Below are 21,400 nucleotides of genomic sequence, written 5' to 3'. Positions count from 1 at the left end.
GAGCCCTGATCCAAGGACACACGCACAACACACACACTGTGACTGATGAGCCTCACTGGGGAAACTAACAACACTACTTTTCTTAAAGGACACATGCCACTCTCATAACATCTGTTTCACTGAGATTAGGATTAGGTTTAGGTTATACATTGGAACAAACAACCCCTAGTTTCACACTCACACAAAAACCCAATACCTCCACCTACCTACGATCTTTCACAACCTCTACACACATATGAGCAAATCACTCATTTAAAAAAGCAAGGCCTCAAAACCTGTCAACACACAAGAGGACATACATGACCAGCTTACGCCACAAAAGTCCCACTTTCTCCAAAATGTAAACAAGTTCACCATCAAAATTATTAATATTATTTATCCTTTAATCTAATTTCTGAAAATAAAATTGAACATCTATTGCTGATGGGAAACTGTTATATTTGTAAAATATGTTTTTTTTTACACATATTTTAAATAGCAGTAACCAACAGAGTAAAACAAGCTGATTTTCTAGTAAATAATCTCATTATTATCACTAAATACTACATACACAAATATCAGGATGTGAAATCCCGCCCCCTCGTGGCTTGCTGTCAGGAATTACATGTCTTTTTAAACCATTACATTTTATAATTGTATCTAAACAATTTTAGCACTTTAAAATTCCACGTGTTTCCACGACAATGTTTACATACTACTGCAGTCATGTTGTTATGACTGACAGCTCACAGAACACATGTGTCATCACTACACCTCCACGAAAACAAACAGCCAAGCCAAAACAACACCTTTGTGGATCCACTACTCACCCTCGCTGGAAAGCTAATCCTCTGGACTGACCACCGGTGCCTCTCCTTGGAGCTTTCTCCATACACCCACAGCGTGATTCTCTGGAATCCAGCGCGAACACACCATCGCTCTGCTTCCTATCACACCGTAGATCCGTTCCTTAGCAGTCTTCAGTGGTTGTTTTGTGGAGCCGGCCGGGCGGATCCAGTTAGCCGCATAGCCGCTAATGCTAGCTCCCGGTAGCCTGCAAAGCTACAACGTCCAGGATTGCTTCTACAGGCAGCACCGCTAGCGTCAGCGCCAACTCCCTCGTAGAGAACAACATATTTCCCACAGTCGAGTGTATCCTGCGAGGCTCCAGGTACATTCACAGAGCGTATTATTGTCCATTAGCTTCGGAGCGACTAGCATGCGTGTGCAGCAGCGACAAGGCGTAGTGACAACAACAGTCACGTGGTCTACGGGTAGTCATTGGGACCAAACCAGTCTCCAAGCGCTCAGCCACAGAACGGTCTCATTTTTAAAAAAATACTCTTTATTTATAACATTGCCGTTTACAATTTAGGATGAATACAGTGCAAAAACATGAAATGTATCAAGAACAATGTGACAGAAGCAGTTGTATAAGAAAACTACAATCATGAATAGACCGATTGAACATTGCTGTAAAGTACAGGAAGTGCTCCATCTGTGCGCATGCTCTGTCCCGATCCGGCAGTTTTGTCAGATTTTTTTTTTTTTTTTTTTTTTTTTTTTTTTTATATAGCTTTATACTTGAACATCAACACATGAACACACCAACACTGCTCGCACTGATGTGGAACCACAGAGTCCAAAGAACTAGTACTCTTCACCAAACCGTTAGGATTAAAATTCCTCTCCCTCCTCCTCTCCTTCATCACCAAGGCTGTCGGTTCCCACCTCCTCGTAATCCTTCTCCAGGGCAGCCATGTCCTCTCTGGCCTCTGAGAACTCTCCCTCCTCCATCCCCTCTCCAACGTACCAGTGGACGAAGGCCCTCTTGGCGTACATCAGGTCAAACTTGTGGTCCAGTCGGGCCCAGGCCTCGGCGACGGCGGTGGTGTTGCTCAGCATGCAGACAGCCCTCTGCACCTTGGCCAGGTCTCCTCCAGGAACCACGGTGGGAGGCTGGTAGTTGATGCCCACCTTGAAACCTGTAGGACACCAGTCCACAAACTGGATGCTGCGCTTGGTTTTGATGGTGGCGATGGCAGAGTTGACATCTTTGGGGACGACGTCGCCACGGTACAGCAGACAGCAGGCCATGTACTTGCCATGGCGGGGGTCGCATTTCACCATCTGATTGGCTGGCTCGAAGCAGGCGTTGGTGATGTCAGCCACGGAGAGCTGCTCGTGGTAAGCCTTCTCAGCTGAGATAACTGGAGCGTAGGTGACCAGGGGGAAGTGGATACGAGGGTAGGGCACCAGGTTGGTCTGGAACTCCGTCAGGTCCACATTCAGGGCGCCATCAAAGCGCAGCGAGGCAGTGATGGAGGAGACGATCTGTCCGATCAGCCTGTTGAGGTTGGTGTAGGTGGGGCGCTCGATGTCCAGGTTCCTGCGGCAGATGTCGTAGATGGCCTCGTTGTCCACCATGAAGGCACAGTCGGAGTGCTCCAGGGTGGTGTGGGTGGTCAGGATGGAGTTGTAGGGCTCCACCACGGCAGTGGACACCTGAGGAGCTGGATAAACTGCAAACTCCAGCTTGGACTTCTTGCCGTAGTCAACGGAGAGGCGCTCCATGAGCAGAGAGGTGAACCCGGAGCCGGTTCCTCCTCCAAAGGAGTGGAAGATGAGGAAACCCTGCAGCCCGGTGCACTGGTCAGCCTGCAACATTCAGGTTTAACGTGTCAATCGCACACATCCAAATGCTACATCTCCACAGTGTTCAGAGCAGGGCTGTAAACAACCAAAGAAAGTCTAGGTCGACTGAAACCCTCAAATTACCTGCCGTAAGGAGGACGCAAACTTTTTCCCGTTGTCTATTTCCATGAAACGCTGCCACACTGCAGATGTCTCTGACATGGTAGAGGAGGACTGTCTTAAATGACACGGTCAAAACTAAATAAATATTCAGCAAACCACCGGGTCTGGTACGCTTCAATCTATCTGTCTTTGTGGGTCGGGCTAAACCAAAGTAGTGAAAACAAGGGGGGTGTTCAAAGATAGACTGCTACCTGTGAAACGGGTGCGCCGAAAACACGCCCATTAGCACATGGTACGGTCCTCCTGATAAAATTACGCTACGAAAAGTCGACCAATCAGAATTTTGGTCGAGCCAGAACGTATCGACTAATAAATTGACCAGTCGACTGGGAGATTACAGCCCTAGTTCAGAGAATTTCAGCTCACCAGTTTACGAACTCGGTCCAGAACCAGGTCGATGATCTCCTTGCCGATGGTGTAGTGACCACGGGCGTAGTTGTTGGCTGCATCCTCCTTTCCGGTGATGAGCTGCTCAGGGTGGAAGAGCTGACGGTAGGTTCCTGTACGGATTTCATCTGTGGAACGACAACAAAGGTATTAAAAAGCACTGCACAACTTCATGCTTTCATTAAAATGTCATTTTCTATTCCCAACTTTACCGATGACAGTGGGCTCCAGGTCCACAAAGACCGCTCTGGGGACATGTTTCCCAGCTCCAGTCTCACTGAAGAAGGTGTTGAAGGAGTCGTCTCCTCCTCCGAGGGTCTTATCACTGGGCATCTGACCGTCCGGCTGGATGCCGTGCTCCAGACAGTAGAGCTCCCAGCAGGCATTGCCCATCTGGGCACCAGCCTGACCCACGTGAACAGAGATGCACTCACGCTGTGGAAAAATCAAGTTTAGAGTTTAATAGACCAGTAAAACAACAACAACGAGGAAGTAGCATGAAGAGCCACGCAACCAGGGAGAGGCCCCCCTGCCCCCGGTACCACAGATCCCACCGGTGTAACGTTCACAGACAGGGCGGCGCCTCCCCTCCAAACTACCCGCTTTTTTAAAGCCTAGTCTGTCACATACGCACACGGTCAGCGATCTGGCACCTATTTAGACCTTTACCAGTTTATTTGTGCATATTTTACATTAACCATAACTCATTTAACAAAGCGTGAGACAGAAATGTGGGGGGAAACATGGAGGGCAGACAGTTTAACAAAAAAACAAAAAAAAAATTAAAGCTGCAAGCAGCATTTCGGGCCCTCGCACACCTTGCGATCCACGGGTCCATCGCTGTCTCCTCTCCTCTCATTTCCAGACACGTACAACAAACACATGCTTACAACAGAAATGTCCTGCTGCCAGTAGGTGGCGCTGTGACGGTATCATCCTATTAGCATATATCTATATCTGTTCAGACTCGGGTCCATAGCAGTACTGTAAGATTTTGTCCACATTGCATGAAGTATGTTGGTGGTACTGCAGAAAATACAGTGTTTCTTTGTAATGGCGAATGGTCAACTTTGAGGCCACGCCCCCGCCACACCGTAACACTTTTGAAAGTTTTGGAATGCGGAACTAAATGACGCCTCCATCCTGTGAACCACTCCCGTCTAAAGTTTGATTGTTTTGATCAGGACCAACACTAACCGGTCACATATGCATACATACACATTATAACTAGTAGGATACAGCCGTGTTCGTGAGCGTACCATCAAGCGGCGTCACTACATGCAGGCCTCGCAGGCCACTGAACAGGAGGGACATCTTTCTGTTTTGCTAAACTTAGTCACCCTTTAATGGTTTTATGACACCTTAAATACTTAAATAGCTGTAAATTAACGGGTGTATGCTTCCATTTGTAACGTTTTTAACTTTTTATACCGACACGTTGCTTCTCAAAACATCAGAGTCATGCTTTTGTCGTTAATACGTAGTATACAGCTGAAGGATGATCAATATGACAGATATAATGCTTAAAGTCTGATAAAGACTACAAATATGGCTGCTGTGTATGCTTCTAGTGTGTCAGCCTGTCACTATGGTAACAGCCCTGCCTGCCTACCTGCCTGTATCCTTGGCAACCGGAATGTTTATCCCTAACTCTGCTCTTTCTGCCCCCTCCTAATGCGTTTCTTATGTAAAACCACCCTTCGTCCAACTGCTTCCTGTGTCCAAACCGAAGCCTTCAGACAAAAAATAAGGACACCGTGAGAATCACAAGAAGTTGCTCTACAACTGGTATAAATTTTATGTCTGTGATGTTAAAGATGTGGAGATGGTGCCGAGTTAGAAAATATGGCAGCTCTGCTTCTCTGTTTTTGGTTTTACATTATGTCTTAATGGAGGAATGACCGGCACTCTCCCCAAACAGCTGGCTGTCAGGGCAAAATGGTTTGGTGTGGAGTTTAAAGAGTCACACCGTCAGAAAGCTAACGAGTGTTCCTTCATACCGATATAAAAATGATCCCAGTGAGATGGACGGTGCAGGCCTGAGCGCAGGTTAGAGTGATTTTTTTTAGGCGTCTCCTCACTCAGCCTCTCTTCACTCTGCTGAAGATTCACTCCCATGTTAATTTGAAGGTGGAAAATGTTTAATATTTTTAATATTATAATATTTTTAATTATTATTGAAGGTTTCTGGGAATGTCCTGAATGAGCTGAATCTTTTGATTCCAAAAAACATACATAATAATAACAACAACAACAACAACAACAACAACAACAACAACAACAACAACAACAACAACAACAACAACAACAATAATAATAAAGACGTAGAATCAAACTAATTATTCTTTAACGCTCACCATTTTGAAGAGTTTTCCTTCTTCGGTCCGACGCTGTAGGCAGAAGCAGAGAGCGGAGGAGCTGCTGGTTGTATTTAACGTTGCGTAGGGCAGTGGTCCCCAACCACCGGGCCGGGGACCGGTACCGGTCCGTGGGTCATTTGGTACCGGGCCGCACAGAAAGACTGAGCAAAACATATATTATTCATTATCCGAGTCTGAAAGCTGTTTCATTTATAAATCGATCAGATTCATCCGCCTGTGCCTTTAAGCACCTGCCCAGATGCTTGTCTCGGTCACAGGATACGGCGCCCCAAAATTAAGCCCACAAGCAGCAAAAATGAATAAAAAACAAACGTCTTTGGAGAGCTTCTTCGGAAAGGGGAAAAGGCCTAACGAGGAGACAGAAGAAGAGGAGCCTACCCCTTCAAAGAAAAAGAAACCTGCATTTAAAAGACTATATCAGGAGTCCTATTTAAAATACGGATTTATTGGAACAGGTGATTCTCACACACCAAGTCCGCTCTGAGTGATATGTGGCGACAGACTCGCAAATGAGGCAACGAAGCCTTCAAAACTGCGAGACCGAGCACCCTGCATTAAAAGACAAGCCATGGAAGAAATCATGAACAAGAACGACTGAAGCAATTAATGACGGCCAGAACAAAATTACGGAGTGGACTGGACATAAGAAACACACTTCGGGTGTCATTGTCTCCCATTATCCCCAGATGGGACCGCCTCATTGCTGGGAAAGCTCAAAGGCTCCCACTAATTAAGCATAAGAGTAAGTTGTCTGTTTATGCACTTTGTTTTTATTTTATTTTATTTTCTGTGCCGGTCCGTGAAAGTGTTGTTTTACATGATACCGGTCCGTGGTGCAAAAAAGGTTGGGGACCGCTGGCGTAGGGGGCAACACGGAAGTACACAAAACGTCTCCTAGGCTACGGCACTGGCCACGTGACTCTGACTCGTCTCAAACACGGAAGCTAACTTTCTGCACAGCTAACTAGCCGAGTGACAACACTTCAGTCATTATAAACTATTCGCCATTACATTACAGTGCTAACGTGCAAATACAACAGAAGGTATTTATCTTGACCTGAGCCGCGGCCGGACTTCTACCCGGTTTGCTCGCCGTTTATGTTGTTGTTGTCTTCTTCTTCTTCTTCTTCTTCTTCTTCTAGTTTATTGGCGGGTGGCATCCTACTCTTTACCGCCACCTATATACTATACTGCAGTGTGGGCCTGAGTGGAGAGAGCGAAACAAAACAAAAACAACTAAATTCTAAAAACTAAGCATGTTTAAATAACTTAGCAAATGTCTCCAAGGTTTCCTTAGTTTTTAGAACAGATGGTATCTGAATTCATTCATGCTGCTTTCCTTAGCTCCCTCTGGAACTTGTTTCTTTCTGTTGTGTGTGCTGGACATATGCAGAACACATTCTTCAGTACAATCCTCCAGAGCCCTGATGTATGTTTACCTGTTAGTTTCAGTGTTTTGTTTAACCCAGTGTGTCCAAGTCTGAGTCTTGTAATGCCTCTTTCTTCTGTCGTACTGCCCCCTGCTGGTCTCATTCTGCCTGCTTCCCTTAGAACTGAGTATAAATGTCTTCCTGTTACTTCCTCATCCCGCTGCTTCTGCCATTCTTTCAGGAGATATCTTTGGATTATAGATTTTGCTTCTAGTTTGCTAAATGCCGTTACCATGACACTATCCAGTTTAAGTGCTCCCTGTCTGCCCCTTCATAACCCCTGTTGACAAACCCCCAAAACTTCCCCCATTCTAGACTTCCGGTCTTCTGTCTTCACTCTTCACCCGTCGAACCTGGCTCTTCAAGGCCACAAATCTCTCCCTTTACCACCTGAGCCACTGACCCAGGTGTTTGGACCTCCTCTCGGGCAGCCTTTCACTCTTCACTTGGAGGGTTTCACTAGAAAAAAACAGAAGCAGCCACAGGAACTGAACCCAGTCCCACGGAACAACACCCCACTCACTTAACCCTCTGAGCCATTCGTTCAGATGCTTGGACTTCTTCTCTGCTCACCTGTCACTCTTCACTTTGACTGTTCACAAAATAAAAAAAACATAAGCAGATACAGGAGTTGAACCCATTTCTTGGTTTGACTTCCGGTCTTCTCTAAAAATGCTGAACTAAGACATTAACCAGAGACAAGTACTAACCGTCAGCAATAAAGAGCTTTCTCTTTATTATGACGACACATATAATCAAATGGTTCACATCATCTGGTTTACAACATGTCTTCAATCACTGAAGGGTGAAAGATTTTATTCTGACACCGTATCAGACCCACACTCAGACAGTCCTGAGCCACCTAAAGCCTCACGTTGCTCTGCTTCCCTCTGGTGGTCAGAGTTTCACATTGCAATAATTCATCAATCAAACGAGGTCTGCTACATAATTCTGCACCCTTTTCTATGACTTTGGCAGGAAGGGAGCATTACATCAGCACAAATTAAACATGTTCAAGTCTATAATCTGTATTTGTCCCTTCTTATGGATGACAAACATAAAGCAAAACTCAGAGGGCAGAACAGCACCCCTCTCTTCTCAAGCCCTATTGGACGTCAGACCTTCACCCATTTCACTTTGAGTGTTGAAAAGTGTAAACTGTGACATAGGAATCAGACATTACATATATGAGAAGAAAAAACGCACACTAGACCGACACCAGGCCTGGGAAACTCAGTTTTAGCACCGACAGAGTTATGATATGAGCCACAGTGTCACAGAAAATGGACTGAGAACAACAGCTGTGTGTATTTTCAGATCAGCAGCAGGTCTTCACCACAGCCTCCAGCCCTGAAACAGAGAAGCAGAATCAAAGCATTAACAGGAGCTGTGGTTTCCTACAGCGGCCACTAGATGGCAGCACAGCCACACAATACTCACACTGTACAGTTCTCTGTCTTTTTCATCAGATTGCTCAGTGTTCACCATTGTTTTCACATCACTTCAATGAAATACAGCAGTTGTTCAGCAGCAGCAGCATCTACCCACACTGTGAGCTTATCTGCACGTCTCACATGTCTTCTGATCAGTGAGTCAGATCATGCAGGATTTCCTTTTTTTGTTGATGTTTTTAGATTGAAGACAGAAACATAAGAGGACACATTTCTACCAATGTAAAGTGGCTGCCACACATGGGGAAGTCTGAGCCACCTGGTGGACAAAAACACAATCTACACCAAGAACAGATTCCAGACCCCTGTCCAGCTGGCACTAACCTCCCCTCCTCAGATGCAGCGATGGCCGCTGGAAGCACAGTGTGAGTAAAACTGACCGGCCCTTTGAGGATGTGATCCGGCAGCTGATATGAAGCAGGCCGGCCAGGAGATGAGGCAGGAGGAGGAGGAGGAGGGAAACTCTTCACCTGGGCTTTCCTGCTATGAACTCATCATAAGCCAACAAACTTTCACATCAATACCTTTCTGAAGTGGCCTATGAACAACATGAACCCGAGCATTTTATCTGATATTTAACAGCTCATTAAAGGACCTGTGCACACAACTGTGACCAAACACCTGTTTATTTCTGCTGTAAAATTAGGCCTCTTAGTTACAACCGACTTTTCTCTCGATCAATGAACACATGTACTGATCATCAGTATCAGTACATGTGAGGTAACAGGACGACTCGTCAACATGTAAACAGACACAGTTTTAACACCTTCATGTCTATTACAGTGAACAGCTGGAGGCCCTTTGAGATTGTTTTTTTTTCATCCATTACAGAGAGTTCCAAATACATTATACTCTGCCGTCCTCTATGCAAAACCACTGTGGTGATAGCTTCCTGCTAGCCTCTGGGTGAGCTGCATAGCAGCTAATCCTGTGATCACCACCTTGCTGCATATTAGTGTTTAAATAGACTCTAGCTCCTGTATTATTCTAAACAGGACGGCCACGGGCCTGGAAACAGCTGACAGAGTTCTTCCCTTCTTTTTCATGCACATCTATCTCTGTGACCTCCGAGCGCCAACCTGATGCGAGTGTATAGATAATATGAGAGCGCGTTGTGACATTTTTTGTCTTTTGTCAAGCACACCAGGAAACACTTAAGCGGCAGCCATATTCAGAGCCCCAGATTTCTGACATACGTAAGAGCAAAATGGGCCGAAGCATGGTTATTTTCTTATTTTACGCCGCTCAATGAAGAGCAGGAGGAGTCGCCATGCTGTGTGCCAGCCCCCTCCAACTGAATCCCAGGAGGTAAATCATACACTAATGTTCATTACATATCATTACACCTCACATTTTATGAAGTGAAAATACAAACGCAGCACTTCACAGCGATCACACTTAAAATGCATCCCACCTCGTACATACATACCTGCTGTAGTCCTCTGGTAGACCACCGGTGCGTGTTCCTTCCCAAAGAGGTGACATGGTCGTTTGAAGTTCTGCGCTCCAGAGTTTTCTGCAGAAAAACACAGACAACAAAAGTTACACAATAACATTACCTTCACCTCTGGTGCAGTCTGTCGTTTGAGAGCAAATACACGTCACCTGAGGACAAGGAGACCAGGAGACAAGGAGAGGGCAGACAATTTTAAAACAATAAAAGCAGAAGCAGAAAAGCAGAAAAAGCTTCTTCAAGGCCTGATAAAGCAATAAACCAAGCAGTGGCAGCTGATGAAATTTTTTTTTTTGTGGGGCTGATGTGCCGATACATTTCCCTGCTCGTCTGTCTTTCTGAATGTCTTGTGTCAGTTCTTCTCTATGGAGAACATAGCCAGAGCGTTGATCTTGTGCCATGGTGTTTCTAAGGAAAGTCTTTATTCTGTTTAAAGTAGAGAAGCACCTCTCTGACTCTGATGTTGTCATCGGTGTGGTGATGAGGATGTTTAGAAGACTTACAGTTTCACTGAATGCGTCTTTAAGATTATTTTCCATCAAAACCTGATAGAGAGCCAGTGCACCACTGCAACTGTGGAACTCCTTGTTTTCATAGATCAAGGACAGTTCTGTTTTAAGTCTGGTGGTGTCACATACCTATATAATGATATTTAATTTTTAAGAGAAGAAGAGAATTGGGTATTCACATGTCTCACAATGATCAATATTCTGAAGAGCTGGCCTTTATTTTGTAACGAACCAATACGACAATGTACATTTCAGTCAGAACCACTATATAAAATGGCCAGCGTCTTCAGATTTGATCAGAACAAGCAGCAAGTGCTGACCTCCAGTGCCAAATGGTGTTGCGTGCCTTCTCCCAATGTTCTCGTTTCTTTGTGGGTCGTTCCTGAGCAGGTCTTCTGTACTCCTCATCCTCCACCACATTAGGAACAGCCTCCCTGATCCAATACAGGAGTTTCATGAGTAAGTTCTGAAAACTGGCTACAGATATAGTAACCAAACCCGAGGTTGTGTTATAATTACTGGCAATTATATTTCATCTAAACTTGTTTGAATAGATGATATAAAAACATTTAAGGCTACACAGAATCATCACTATTGATGCATTTAGCCTACCTGAGAGCCTGCATGCTGTTAATGAATGTCTGGGTGGCTCCTCTCCGTTCTGTAAGGTCTGAAAACACTTCACTAGATCATCCTGTGCTTGTACACTGTATTAACAGGCTGTTGAAATTCCAACATGTTGACGATGCACTTGGAAGTCGATGCGCAGCCCTCATTACTGAAGCCCCATCATAGGCCTGGGCGATCAACTTTCTTCTTGTCCCTCGGGAAGGATGGTGCAGCCTCTCCGCTACGTACGATCAGAGACCTTTTCAGATATGTTGGGAGCTGGTGATGGACCAGTTACAGTTAACATATTAACTGGACTAGAGGCCTGAACTGAGCTGCTTTTCTTTCCGTCTGCACTGCATGGAAACGGGTTGAAAGTGGACACCCTCCTTGGGGCGAACACTCTGGGTTTGTATGACAGAAAGGGCCTGTTAATCCAAACAAAGAAATTCACTTTCTGCAGTCTCACCTTTAACAGACATTTCTGCCAAATACATTCATTGCATCTTTACCTCCATTTGGTTGGTTTTTTACATGTTCCTGAAATGTTTGTTGTGCCTCATGAGGACGGCAAGTCTAGATGAAGCTGCTGCCAACTGTGTTTTTAGCTCCAGGGCCTCACGTTGCTGCCTCACTGTTTTCACTGCTTTATTCACTGCCTCCTCCTTTTCCTCCAGGTCATGCTTTTCTTTCAATGCTGCCACCTTTGCGATGATGGCTGCTTTTTCTGCTTCTGCACATATCCTTGCAGATGCCACAGAGGAGGCCTTGGAGCTGGATCCAGTGGAAACTTGTGATACAAGTTACAAGATACAGCAACTTCTGTCTCTTGTGATTCAGCAGCCACACCCTCCAGCCACTCAGACACAGAGGAAATAAAAGGGTTAATTTCAGCCATTTTGGATTCAAACCATTCACACTCATCATTCCTTTCCTCCTCCTCTATCCTCTTATTGTGGACACATGTTCATGCTCCTCTATGTTTGACATCGATTTGACTTCCTCCTCTTCAGTTTCCTTCAAATGATCAGACATGTTATCCTTCCAATCCATAAATTATCCAAACAATCCACTCCTACAGCAGACTCTATGAAGCTTGAACAATTTCCCACTCCTATAGCAGATTTCATTTGTTTCCTTAACAACATGATCCATCCTTTCTTCCTTTCGTTTATGAATGGAGGAGAGAGTACATACCATGCTTTCAAACAATCAGGCCAGCCATGTGTCCACGGCCTGGCTTACTGAACAGGCCCACTCCTGTGGCTGGGGTTTTTCCTGGTCGCTGCTGAACATCCCAGATTCCTTAATCTTCCAAAAGAAGTCTCTTTGACTCTTGTAGGGGTTATTTCTTTTCTTATTTTGTACTCCATTATAACCACTTTGGTGTCCTCCTGCTGACCACACCCTCCAAGAGATGGCTCCTGCCTTTATCTGCTCGGTCCAACCTAAATTCATACACAAAAGAGAAAAGAAACATTAATTTTCTGTAAATTAATCTTTGGCTCCTACAATGGGTGCTGCCTAAACCACAAGATGCAGCATGTGTGTCTGTGCACAAATAAAAATGACATTTTAGTTGTGTGCATGTGTGAGTGTGAGCTGTAAGGCCTTTCTCAATCATGAAACATGTCAAGAACTTCCTTCAGTTGTGGTCATGAATCCATGTAGCATTGAAGCATGTGGGGGATAAGGGATGATACATACAAACATTAAGCATCGTTGCAACTTCCTGGACTGTTTCTATACACTTTTTCTTGCTTCTTACAGACAGAAAACCAGTAACAAGTAGCTGCTGATTAAAAAGTTTCAAACATGATGTTTGGACTGAACAACATGAAAGTTTGGCAGGTATTGCAATATGTGACAGACTCCAAGTAAATTCTATGTGGACCTGTTTGTGAAGTTTTAATGAGCAGATCTTCATTCACTTGCAACAATCTCACTTGTTTGGAAAGATTACTTAATTAGTTAATTTGTTTTTGTTTTTTAACAGACCCAACAGACATACCCACCCTCTAATCCACTACCACACACACACACACACACCGCTCCCTGAGTCCCTGGAGCTTTTCTGTGTTTTGCAGCCTGTTAGCTGCTCCTAATGGCAGCACTCTGAACCCCCTCCAGACAGAAAGCGTGTTCACACCTGCATTGATGAGGTTCTGATGATGACATCTCAACCTCTGAGGGGTCACTGCAATCAAAGGTGTTAGAAAAACAATACATGATGCAGCCACCACACCAACATGTGATGCAATAGTTTGTAAACCCTGAGAAAGTTTGTTTCTCAGAACTCAATACCCACAGACCTCCATGTTAACTTTTTTATATTATATTGATGTGCATGATTGAGGTACCTGTCTGCACACATTGATGTGTGTGAACAGATTATCCTTGTGCACAATATGCAATTCTAAAGAAAAAAACATCATTGTGTGCATGTGTGTTGTATGGACATGTATCTATCTTAATCCTCTGCACAGTGATCTTTGGCCTTTATAATATGAGCAACTCATTAAGATTAAGAATTACTTCATTATTCCCTTTTAATTGTTCTCTCCACTAACACAGCTAAGTTGATTTAATTGTTCTTAACATTGATTGTTATTTGGTGTGTTTGTAACATCTGTGCATGTTATTACATTCTCACACTCTTCGTCCTCCCTTCCTGTGAGTCCTCTATTCAGGATTTGGGTGCTTTGATTTCTCTCCTTGTAAATGTACAAAGGCCTCCCATCACTCAGCAAGGTAAATCCTCAAGCCCCATACACACAATAAGACCTTTAGATGTGACTGCTGCCCACCACTATAGGCCCTACAGCACCACGATCAAATACTGCCAGGTATAGCTGGCCCTTGATTCAAGAACACAGTCTTCACTGCTGGACACATTAGCTGCAACCATGTGGTAGATGAAAAGAGTGCTGGCAGATAATCAGTGAGTCATCAACAATTTGCTGTGGCATGGAAACTAAACAGACAATGGCAACTTTTGTGAGGTTGTCCAACCTGTGTGAGGTCTGATAAGCCAGGCTACATATAACTGCACACTGTCTGAGCCGTGTGGTGGGGGTATGGCCAGCTAAGGTAGCTGCCATGCCCCCTGCCCCCCTGGATTCCCAGGATTCTTGTGACGATAGATTACAGTGAACTCCACAAACTGGACTACAACAGTTAAAGAGTAAAAATTTGAACATCAATGTCAACAGGACAGGAAGTCCTTTACTGACATTAAAGGCCTATGAAGGCCAGACCTATGTAGGCCTTCAATGGATGCTGTCCCTGAATTGGGAAGTAGGGAAGGCTCCTATGAAGACCTGATATCTGCACATGAACCACATCATCCCTCCACATGTAAGTCAGGGATGGCCTTGGTAAGGTTTCTGGGAATGTTGGCACACATTCATATTTTTAGGTACAACAAAGAAGTCTGAGCTGAAAGCAGCCAGGACTTTGGTTGTCACTGACACCGAAATTGTCTCAAAGCACTTCACAGAGAGAGACCCATTGCCTGAGCTCCCTTAGAAGCAACAGTGGAAAGAAAAAACAGGAAGAAACCTTGAGCAGGACCCGGCTCATAAGGAAGAACCTACCTGTTGACAGTTGGCTAGGTAGAGGAGGAGAAGAAGAGGGAGACAGGACAGAGAGGATGAAGGAGAGAGAGAGGAACAAACATGCAGCAAACATGATACATTACAGAGCAAACATGACAAGCAATATGAAAGTGATTATATTATAATGGATATCTATATATATCGACAGTCCATAAGTAGTAATAGTAATTTGATAGTAATTAAAACAAAGATGAGCAGCAAAGGCTGGTGAAGTCAATGAGCACAGGAGAGTTCAGGGGCCGGACTGCAGGTCAGCCTGCAGGTCCGGAGACCCACAAATAGAGAGTGAGAGAGGGGCACAAAACTACGACAAAGACAGCAGTCAGAGTTGATGACATGAATTACCACTATGAACCAGAGTTAGTAGAATAAAGAAGAGGTCATTGGGTGAGAGGGGGATTTGAGGGGAACTGCTCAGTGGATCCTGTTTGTGTCCCCCGACAGTGTAGGTCTAGAGCAGCATAACTATGCTAAAAGTTAAGATTTTATTGGCCCTATGACACCTGTTATACCTGTGGCTATGTTTAAGGCTGACTATACGGACAGATATCCGATATCAATATCGGAATGGGACAGCCCTACTTCAGATGAACCCTAAACCCAAGTGTACTCATACTTCTTTGGAGAGTCTCACTGTCAGCCTGTCTCACGGAAGCTGGAAGAAGTCAGAATTAGGTTTACTCGTCGTAGTGTATCGTCCACCTGCTGCTGCTTATTCAGAGTTCCTGCTGGAGTTTTCAGACTTCTTATCAAGTTTAGTGCTCAACACAGATAAAGTCATTATAGTGGGTGACTTTAACATTCATATGGACTAGGGTTGGGCGGTATTAAAAGATAAAATTACAAAAACAAACAGAAACACATCGGGACTGGCTAGTACAAGTTTAATACCGCGGTGTGCTGCCAGCATGAAATGTATTCTTGCACGGCGCACAGCACGATATTCACGTATACCGGGGTAAAATATGGAGGGCGTTTTGACGGTATCAAAATTTAGATACCGCCCAACCCTAATATGGACGTCGACTCCGACAGTCTGAAGACTGCCTTCAACTCACTCTTGGATTCAGTTGGGGTCTCTCAGTTAGTAAATGAACCCACACACTGTCACACACTGGTGTGGTCAGGAAAGATGGCTGTCACAGTAACATCAGTGACCTGCAAAGGTTTCTGCACCTGGTGTCTCTCAAACCACTACTTCAGAGATCAACAGAGACATGAGGTCCAACCATTGGCTTCAAGTCTGAGCCCCAGAGGTTGCCACGTTGGTTGTAAAGAGACTATTGGAGAGGAGGGATCACTGAAAGGGATAAATAAGCTATGCTACAAAGAGTTCTGAGTCCTGGTGATGGGGGCTCCGGCTGGAGTGGTGCTCTGCTTCCCACAACTCCTCAACGCCTCCTGCAGGGAGCCGACACTTCCCTGGACTGAAGCTGTGCTGCTGAACATCGTGCTGTCTCTGGTGTCTCTAATGACTGTATCTCTCAATCTGCTCGTCATCATCTCAGTCTCCCACTTCAGGCAGAGATGACCTTCTTAGCTGAAATTTATGTCTTTATGTGATCAGCCATGCTCTTTGATGTGTTTGAATCTTAACTGTAATGTTTCTACTGCTGCAGCTGCACCAGTGGCATAATGTTTTTATTCATATAGACATGATTAATGGGTAACTGATGCTTCTCATTCTCCCTGCAGGCGGCTCCACACTCCCACTAACATCCTCCTCCTCTCTCTGGCTGTCTCAGACTGTCTCGTGGGCCTCCTGATGCCAGGAGAAATCTATAGAAAAACCTCCTGCTGGGTTCTCGGTGATGTCATGTGCTCTCTATACTATTATCTGACCGGCAACACTGTCTGTGCTTCTATAGGAACCATTGTTCTCATATCAGCTGAGCGCTATGTGGCTATCTGTGACCCTTTGCATTACCCCACCAGAGTTACTGTGACAAGAGTCAAACTGTGTGTCTTTGTGTGTTGGCTCTGTGCTGCTCTCTACAGCTGTTTCTACATGAATTATATCCTGATTCAACCAGGCAGGACTAAATCCTGCCATGGAGAGTGTGTATTAGTCAGTGATTATGTTGCAGGAACTGTTGACCTGTTCTTATCCTTCATTTTTCCAGTGACCACCATCATAGTTCTGTATCTGAGAGTCTTTGTGGTGGCTGCGTCTCAGGCTCGTGCCATGCGCTCTCATGTTACAGCTGTCCGTCTGCAGGTTTCAGTGACAACAAAGAAGTCTGAGCTGAAAGCAGCCAGGACTCTGGGTGTTCTTGTGGTTGTGTATCTAATGTGTTTCTTTCCAATTTACTGTTACTTTTTTGCTGTGGACAGAGTGATCAATACTTCACTTGCATCTTTTATGGTCTTTCTGTATTACTCTAACTCATTTTTGAACCCTTTGATCTATGCCCTGTTCTACTGCTGGTTCAGAAAAGCTGTTAAACTCATTGTGACTCTGCAGATTCTGCAGCCGGGCTCCCGTGAGGCCAACATACTGTAGAGAGGCTGAGCAGTGACAGAGACGGTGCCTGCTCCACAAAGATTTCCATTCACTCAATACAAACCCTGAAAACGTCAATTTTGTATTGATTAATGTTCATTGCTTTTAGTTCAGATGAATTTCATCATCAAAAGTTTAACTCTGTGATTGGGGCCCATGTTCTCTCTGTTCACAGCTTTGTTATTGCACACAACAGTCATAAGCACTGCTTTATTGTCACACCTAAATTACATGCTACTGTCGCCTTATCCTAACACGAAGCATTTTCTTTGTACAATGATGGCAGTTCATTTGTTTTTCTTTAAAAAAGGATCATAGTTTCAAGTGATGTTCAGTTAACAAGTGAAACAGACTCACACACAACAATTCTGTTTTTCTGTCAACATGGGGTGCTGTGTGTGTATTAATGAGGAAAAAATTAATGATGTCTGATATCAGCAAACAGTGGATTTCATGCCGCATCAATGGAAAATAAACACTAACAAGACAGATAACATTAAATATAACATCAAACTCTCAGGCTCCACAAACTTTGAAAGTACTAAATTCTTCTTTAAAGCATGCAATAAATCACAGATTATGATGTGTGGGGGAGCACAGAGCACTAATAACATGTGAGGTTTTAAAGAGAGAACCATTCACACTCGAATTCACACCTACAGGATATTTAGTCACTTTTAAAAATGTGTAATTTGTGTTGATATACCAGACCCTGTATCATTGATGAATTATTGCAATTTCATCACATGGCCACCAGAGGGAAGCAGAGCAATGTGAGGCAGCAGTTGGCTTCATCCTCATCCACAAGCCCCCCGCCCATGCTGCATGCACGCTTCACTGCATTCAACTCTGGTGACACTGAGGCCTACAAAAAGGTCAGATATGATCTAAGTAGATCCATCAGGGAAGCCAAGAGGTAGTACAGACTGAAGCTGGAGGGATACTACAACAACTCAGACTCCCGGAGCATGTGGCAAGGCCTACTGCACATCACAGACTTCTAGCACAGGAGCAGTACGGTCACAGACAGCCACAGAACACTACCAGATGAGCTGAATGGGTTCTACGCTCGCTTCGACACCCTCAACACCAAACAGCACAGAGGGATTTTACCAGCCGTAACGCACTATGGGGCTAGGGGCCTGACTGCGGCCATAGATGTAATAAAGCAACAAAAGTAGGTTCGGCTATGGAGCCTGAGTGTGTGGAAATAAAATAGAGTGCAAATAAATATATTATATTATGTAATAAGCAGATATGCAATAGGACAGTAATAGCAAGTTATGAATTATAATAAATGTATATATTACTGTGTAATATATATATTTATATATATACACACACACACACACACACACACACACACACAGGTATTCAGTAATAATATGCACAATAAACAATCAAAACTCAGTCACTCAGCAGTTGTGTCCATATTTCAGTTCATTCAGGGATGAATAGTTCATTCAATGTTCCAAAAAAAGGTTTGAGTCCAGGAAAAAAAAAATGTGGAAAACTCAAAATACCAGATTTTCGCACCCATGAGGCGCACCGGATTATAAGGCGCAGTGTCAGTTACAGGGTCTATTTATGTCCTCAGCACATACACAAGGCGCACCGTACTATAAGGCGCATGTTACGCTAAAACATACCAGTACGTAAATAAAAAGGTAACGGGAGCAGGAGACGGAACGACTTTGTATATAGTTTGATTACTCGCTGCATATAGCGCTGTAGCTCGCAATAATTACATAATACAGATGCAGCGGTTTGTTACACGTTATTCTGCATAACAATTTGAAATGTGTATGTACAATTTTCTGTTTTGCTGCCACGCCTGTGTGCCGTTTTTCTTGTTGTGCTCTGAGCTGCAGTGACGTACGCTCGGACCCTCGCGTCTGAGTTTTAAGACAGAGAGTTACGTTGCACTGCAGAAGTGAAAACCCAGGAAACCGCTCCGCATCCTCCGCAAGCCGCTCACATCTCTACCAGCAGCGAATCAGTAAAAACCGGCTGGATATCAGTGAGGAGCCGGTGCAGCCTCTCTCTCGACGGTGGCAGGGACAGAGAAACAGCGTGTGTGTTTCTATGGGCAGAACAGTGGCTGCTGCTGAATGCCTGTTGTGATTCCAACTTTATCTTTACACTTTATTAATAAATAAAGACCATCTTTGGATATAAATTGCACCACAGTGATTCCTAATTCATTATTGCTCTGAAATTATGCCGCCTTTCACAAAAGCTCGGACAACAGTCACTGAGACGCTAAGACGCATGCTACGCTAAAACATACCAGTACGTAAATAAAAAGGTAACAGGACAAAAACATAGAGTTAAGTCGAACTTTATTACAGCTATGTACAATACACTCACATTTTAATCAATCCTCTCTTTTGGATTGATTTACTTTAATCAAAGTCCTCATCTTCAGTGTCCGAATAAAACAACTGTGCAAGTGCTTGCATACCAGCTTCCCTCTCATCGCTGTCAGAGTCAGAGTCATTGTCGTTGCCGGGTGGCTGTTCTGAAATTATGCCGGCTTTCAATGAAAGCTCGAACTACAGTGCACAATGCAGAAACATGAGCCAATGCGTCCACAAACCACTGACATATGGTGGCGTAAATCGCCCGGCGCTGCCTCCCAGTCTGTGCTCGCCGTCTGCCATCCATGCCTCCCACGCCGCTCGCAACTTAACTTTAAACGCCCTGTTTACTCCGATATCCAGCGGTTGAAGTTCTTTGGTTAACCCTCCCGGGATAACGGAAAGCTCCGAATTCGTCTGCTTCACCTGGTTTTTTACACCAGCGGTGAGATGGGCGCGCATGGAGTCGCAGATCAGCAGCAAGGGTAATACGTGGAAAAAAAACACCCGGTCTCTTTACGTAAACTTCCCTGAGCCACTCTCCCATTTTCTCCTCGTCCATCCAGCCCTTTTGATTTGCCTTAATGACGACTCCTGCTGGAAACTGTTCTTTAGGCACCGTCTTCCGCTTAAAAATCACCATAGGCAGAAGTTTCTGTCCATTGCCAAGGCAACCGAGAACAACAGTGAACGCTGACTTCTCGTGCCCTGTGGTCTGTATTTGATACAGTGCTGGTCCCCGTTCTCTCCACAGTTTGGTTCACGGGGATGTCGAAAGTGAGGGGGACCTCATCCATGTTAATGATGTGGCTGGGCTGATGTTTTACCGGAAATCTTGCCACTGCAGTAGGCGTGAAAGCTGGCCAGTTTTTCTTTATAATCCGCTGGAAGTTGCTGCGCCATGGTAGCCCTTGTGCGGATCGAGAGATGACGCCTTTTCATAAAACGAAAGCACCAAGACGGATCTCCTTTAAAGTGTTCGATATCCATGTCCTGTGCCATCGTTGCTGCCTTCAGTCGAATGGTGACAGTAGAGACGCTTCTCCCGGCAGTTCTTTGTTCAACAATCCATCGCTCGAGTCGGTCTTCTAACTGTGGCCACCTCACTTTGTTGCCACGGAAACTCAGTTTCGTTTTCTTTGCTTGCCGTAGGTCGTCTTCCTGCATCCTCCAGTTACGAACCATCGATTCATTGATGCCCAATTCCCTCGCAGCTGCTCTATTTCCATTTGCAACCGCATACCTGATCGCCTGCAGCTTGAATTGCGCGTCGTAAGCAAGTCTCTTCACTGGTGCCATCATCGGAGGTCCGTAGTTGTAGTTGTAGTAGTAGTAAAAGATGTTATTATTTTGCAGCATACCGGTTATATATGTGCCGGGAGCTGTACCGTAGCATTCAGCGGATTGGTGAATTGCTGCCAGCATACGTAATATCCATCTGATTGGTTCATCGCTGCTAGCGTGCGTAGTGTACGTATGACGTAGCGTTCTGCTGATTGGTGAATTGCTGCCAGCGCACGTAGTTTATGTATCATGTCCCCGTGTCTGGTACTCAACCCATACACAAGGCACACCGCATTATAAGGCGCACGGCCGACTTTTGAAAAATTTTAGACTTTTAGGTGCGCCTTATAATCGTGAAAATACGGTAGGTCCAAAAAAAGGTTTTTAATAATCCTACCGCGTCGCAGCGGTGATCGGGCAGCTCGCCATCTTGACCTAAACAAAGTCAATCACACAAATTAAAATCCAGTAAGAATTAAATCTTTTTCTATCAAGAAAGTAAATAAATACATTCATAAATAACAATAAATAAGAAATCATAAATAAATAATACTATTGATCATACAGCATATAACACTGAAGTTATCTTAATGATAACATTTAACATATATATAAATCAA

At 44.5% G+C, this 21,400-nt stretch overlaps 3 protein-coding genes across 4 annotated transcripts in view; 1 reads left to right on the top strand and 2 right to left on the bottom strand.

Moving 5' to 3' along the window:
- LOC114450023 (rho GTPase-activating protein 1-like) overlaps window positions 1-21,400 on the bottom strand; it is a 150,551-nt gene that overhangs the window by 2,741 nt on the left and 126,410 nt on the right. Inside the window, exon 1 of one of the 2 annotated variants that reach the window (XM_028427919.1) lies at window positions 810-1,220. The exons of the other annotated variant lie outside the window; for it this stretch is intronic. Coding sequence (XP_028283720.1) covers window positions 810-871 — 62 coding nt within the window. The 5' untranslated portion in view covers window positions 872-1,220. Of the gene's footprint in view, window positions 1-809; window positions 1,221-21,400 lie in introns of those variants that run through there. 2 annotated transcript variants of the gene reach the window in all.
- On the bottom strand, window positions 1,657-5,661 carry LOC114449068 (tubulin alpha-1A chain-like). Its single transcript, XM_028426418.1, has 4 exons — window positions 5,541-5,661; window positions 3,396-3,618; window positions 3,163-3,311; window positions 1,657-2,637 (listed from the first exon to the last, which is right to left on the bottom strand). The coding sequence occupies exons 1-4, from the start codon at window positions 5,541-5,543 to the stop codon at window positions 1,657-1,659; spliced, it is 1,356 nt and encodes a 451-aa protein (XP_028282219.1). The 5' UTR covers window positions 5,544-5,661.
- On the top strand, window positions 15,982-17,136 carry LOC114445000 (trace amine-associated receptor 13c-like). Its single transcript, XM_028419925.1, has 2 exons — window positions 15,982-16,154; window positions 16,329-17,136. The coding sequence occupies exons 1-2, from the start codon at window positions 15,982-15,984 to the stop codon at window positions 17,134-17,136; spliced, it is 981 nt and encodes a 326-aa protein (XP_028275726.1).

The sequence above is a fragment of the Parambassis ranga genome, chromosome 2, assembly GCF_900634625.1.
Source record: "Parambassis ranga chromosome 2, fParRan2.1, whole genome shotgun sequence".
NCBI lineage: Eukaryota > Metazoa > Chordata > Actinopteri > Ambassidae > Parambassis > Parambassis ranga.
Note: the sequence above shows the minus strand (reverse complement) of the source record. Positions and strands in the feature narration are given on the sequence as shown.